Consider the following 4,489-nt stretch of genomic DNA (forward strand, 5'->3'; position numbering starts at 1 on the left):
TTTTTTTTTCTATTTTTAATTAACTTTTTATTCTTTATTCAAAATCCCCCCATATCTAATTTGGCATAATTTCTTTTATTAAAAAATCCCACGGTTTCTGTTAGTTGGGTCATATTCCACTTCAAACTGCTCAGTTTGCCTAAGAAAAATCCGTTTTTCCCCCTTTTTCAAACGGTTCCCTAGGTGCCTGTGCGAGGAGTCCAAGGGAGGGGTTCCCCTTTTTAGAAAGCGGCGACTGTCTCCTTTCTATTGGGGGGTGTTTTGGGGGCCCCGCCCCTCCCCCTCCGCCCCCCCACCCAAAAAACGGTGTGAGTGGTACTAAACATTTCCCCAAAATATGTTGAAATACATACCATCAACCACCCCTCTTCTCCGGCACGGAAAACAGAATTCTGCTCAGTTAAGATTATAATCCCTAAGCGCGCCCACGCCCGATTACGCAATTAAAATTTTAACACCTAATAGCTTTTTAAATATAAGCCTATGAAGAGAGCAGTGAATTTATGAACGCCACCTCCACCCTTCAATCCATTTGCACAGTTTGGGCTATTTTTATTACCTCCCTTTTATTAGCTCGGGATATAACTATGTAATATTGATGCGCCTAAAAGATGCAGCGATTTCTATTCTCAAGTTACATACCTGATGACAGTACGAATGGAAATTTTAATAGCGAGGTTTTAGTTTTATAAACTATAATTTTATCTTGTTCTTTAATGTATTTATTTAATGTTTATAATTTTTTATAAAAGTCTAGCACATTACATAACCAGTACCAAATACATAGATCCACATTTCAAACCTCGTACAAAAATTATAAAAATATAACAAACTTTAACCATTGCACACAAAAAATTATAACTTTTTATTCATTTTTTATTGTGCACTTTCTTCCATATAAAGTATGTTCGACAATTTCTTTTATATAGAAGAAAATTCCTAGTACAGCCAGCAAAAAAAAAATTAAAAATCAACGTGATTTTCTAGCGTCTTGATATTTGCACTTTAATTTATTAAACTTTAAAAAGGTTAAAATATTTGTTTGCTAATGTTTGTTGAATTTTTATCTATATGGAGGTGGTTATGTAATGTGCTAAACATTCTGAAACCATCGTAGTCCGATTTTCGTAAAATGTACGAAAATACGATCACTGAATCTGAATTTCTACGAACATAAGGCACTCAAAGTGTATGCTTCGTTCGTAGCTATTCGGATTCAGTGATAACATCTTCGTAGATTTCACGAAAATTCGGACTATTACGGATTCAGTGATAGGCCTGATTAAATAAACAAAAGAAAAATAGCCAAAACTGGCCAAAATGTCACTTAACTTAATCAGCTGATCACAAGGGTAACCTTGCAGGTTATGATCCTGAAGCGCGGCCGGAGGCCGCCTACGCCGAAAGATTAAAGTCAGGGCCTTCATCTACTCAAAACAAACGAAAACGTAAGTAAAAATTTCATGCCATGGGTAGTGGGAGGCGCTACACCCCCTTCGCCCGCCACCCCTTTTACCATCGCATATATAGGAAAGTTTCCCCAATGATAACTTATTGTTGTAATACTTTTTTTTTAAATACGTAAACCAATTTTTAGGATCCTCGCGTATTAGATAGTATGTTGCCTTACCTGACGAATTACTATGGGAATCCACACTCACGTACTCATGCCTACGGTTGGGAATCTGAGAAAGCAGTCGAAAAGGCAAGAGAACAGGTTGCGCGGTTAATTAATGCAGAGCCAAAAGAGATCATTTTCACATCGGGTGCTACAGAATCTAATAATATTGCCGTTAAGGGCGTTGCCAGGTTTTTATCTATATTTTGAGTATTATTACATCAACGTTCTAAATGTCCACTCCGATTATTTAAAAGATTTTACGCGAGTAAAAGAAAACATATAATTACAACGCAGACAGAACACAAATGCGTGCTGGACTCTTGCCGCGCTTTGGAAAATGAAGGATTCAAAGTTACTTACTTACCGGTTAAATCAAATGGTATCATTGATATGAAGCTATTGGAAGAATCTATAACACCATATACGTCGCTAGTTTCAATAATGACAGTAAACAATGAAATCGGTATGACTTACATTATATACCATACGATTTCCGGCTATACAATTTCAATTACTGACTAATTTTTCCAGGCGTTAAACAGCCGGTGGCTGATATTGGTGCACTTTGCCGTTCACGGAAAGTATTTTTCCACACGGATGCTGCCCAGGCTGTAGGTAAAATTCTTATCGATGTGAATGCAATGAATATTGATTTGATGTCCATATCTGGACATAAGATTTATGGCCCAAAGGGCATTGGAGCACTTTATGTGCGTCGAAGGCCACGAGTTCGGCTTGAACCTATACAAAGCGGTGGAGGGCAAGAGCGTGGCCTACGTAGTGGAACTGTACCCGCACCGCTAGTTGTTGGATTTGGTTTTGCTTGCGATATAGCTTTAAAGGAAATGGATTACGATAAAAAATGGATAGATTTTCTTTCAAAACGATTATACGACCGCATCACTAGCGCTTTGCCTCATGTCATCCGTAACGGTGATCCTGAGCAAACTTATAGCGGTTGTTTAAATTTGTCTTTCGCCTACGTTGAGGGCGAATCGTTATTGATGGCTTTGAAAGATGTTGCTTTGTCAAGTGGTTCAGCATGTACTTCAGCGTCATTGGAGCCTTCATATGTGTTGCGCGCAATCGGTACCGATGAAGACTTAGCACACAGTTCGATAAGGTGAGAAAAAATATGAATATGTATGTATACTAATATCTTCTTCTTTATTGGCTTTGTAACCGCCTAAGCGATTTTGGCTGAGTCCACAATAGCACGCCAGTTGTTTCTCTTCAGTGCCAACTGACGTCAGTTGGAAATGTCAAGTGAAGCCAAGTCCTTCTCCACCTGGTCTTTCAACGCAGAGGAGGCCTTCCTTTTCCTCAGTTACAGAGCTTAATAGTTTCTGTCCACTCAAATTACATGACCTAGCCAGTGTTGCTGCTGAATTTTAATTTGGTTCACTATGACTAAATCGTTATAAAGCTAATACAACTCATCATTAAATCGTCTGCTATATTGTCCACTGCCAACGCGCAAGGGCCCATAAATCTTTCGCAGAATCTTTCTCTCGAACCCTCGAAGAGCCGCTTTATCAGATGTTTTCATTGTCCATGCCTCCGTGCCATACACCAGCACGGGGATGATTAGTGACTTATACAGTGTAATTTTTGTACGACTAGAGAGGACTATACTTCTCAATTGTATACTCAGCCCAAAGTAGCACTTGTTGGCAAGAGTGATTCTCCGTTGGATTTCAAGGCTGACATTATTATTGGTGTTAATGCTGGTTCCCAAATAAACGAAGCCGTCTACTTTTCCAACTTGTAACTGTGAATAGTGACGTAGGTACCAAGACGCTTTTGCTCTGACTTCTTGTGTGATGACAAGAGATATTTTATTTTGTCCTCGTTCACCACTAGACCCATTTGCTTTGCTTGTCTATCTAATTCCGAGAAGGCACAAAAGACATAGCCCTTGTTAATATCTACCGCCCTTTAAATGACGTACATATGTACTGTGTATAAAATTTAGTGTGTAATTTAGATACAGCATTTAAATTTTCCAAAAAGATTTGGGGGATGTTGCCGAAGCGGCAGACCTTGGCAAGATACATACATACATGTGTGCATTAGAAATGTAAATCCCGGTATCCCGGGATTTTCGGGATTTCTGATTTGCACTGATGGCAATAATAGAAATTCCTTTTCTATATATATATTTCTATATTGCTATAACCGGTCAAAGGTCGGATCTTTGAAAAATTAAAAACTTGATATTTCAGAAAATTTTGAACTGATTTTTAAAAGATTCGTATCGTTGTAAAGGTGATTTAACCCCCTTTCTTGTGATATTCATATTTGTATACTTCGTATATAAAAATTTGAGAAAAAACGCATTTAAAAGAAAAAGTACCTTTTTTTGTATAAAAAAAATATTTTAAACAATAAATTACTAACCGCTTTTTTAAACAAATCATATCGTTATAAAGGCGATTAAACCCCTTTCTTCTGATACGCATATTGGTATACTTCGTGAATAAAAATTTGAGAAAAAAATACTTAAAAGGAAAAAATACAAATTTTTTCTTATAAAAAAAAAATTTACAAAAAAATTACTAATTAGTAATACAGTTGAATACCTTATTTAAATAAACCAAATGAGTAGTAGTGTTTTAGAAGTCTAAAGCATATAAAAATATAAAAACACCATGGTTTTTGATTTTTTACTTAACGGGTTATATATAAAAATAAATAATATAAAAAAAACTTTTTAATATACAACGCTTTTATAAATGAACTAAAAAGTAGAAAATAATACTTCTCAGTCCCATAGAATTTGTTTTGATAACTTTTGATTTTGAAATTTTAGCAAAAGTCATTATAAACAATCTATGAAATTGAAAATGAAAAACGTGGAGCGCATGC

The 4,489-nt window shown here is 36.2% G+C and overlaps 1 protein-coding gene across 4 annotated transcripts in view; it reads left to right on the forward strand.

Moving 5' to 3' along the window:
* LOC108361289 (probable cysteine desulfurase, mitochondrial) overlaps nt 1-4,489 on the forward strand; it is an 86,670-nt gene that overhangs the window by 3,385 nt on the left and 78,796 nt on the right. For all 4 annotated transcript variants that reach the window (XM_017613887.1, XM_017613890.1, XM_017613889.1 and 1 more), the window contains exons 3-5: nt 1,598-1,809; nt 1,876-2,084; nt 2,153-2,744. In XM_017613887.1, coding sequence (XP_017469376.1) covers nt 1,598-1,809; nt 1,876-2,084; nt 2,153-2,744 — 1,013 coding nt within the window. The remainder of the gene's footprint in view (nt 1-1,597; nt 1,810-1,875; nt 2,085-2,152; nt 2,745-4,489) is intronic.

Source organism: Rhagoletis zephyria, unplaced genomic scaffold (genome assembly GCF_001687245.7).
Source record: "Rhagoletis zephyria isolate East Lansing unplaced genomic scaffold, Rhagoletis_zephyria_1.1 Rzeph_scaffold_00730, whole genome shotgun sequence".
In the NCBI taxonomy this organism is placed as follows: domain Eukaryota; kingdom Metazoa; phylum Arthropoda; class Insecta; order Diptera; family Tephritidae; genus Rhagoletis; species Rhagoletis zephyria.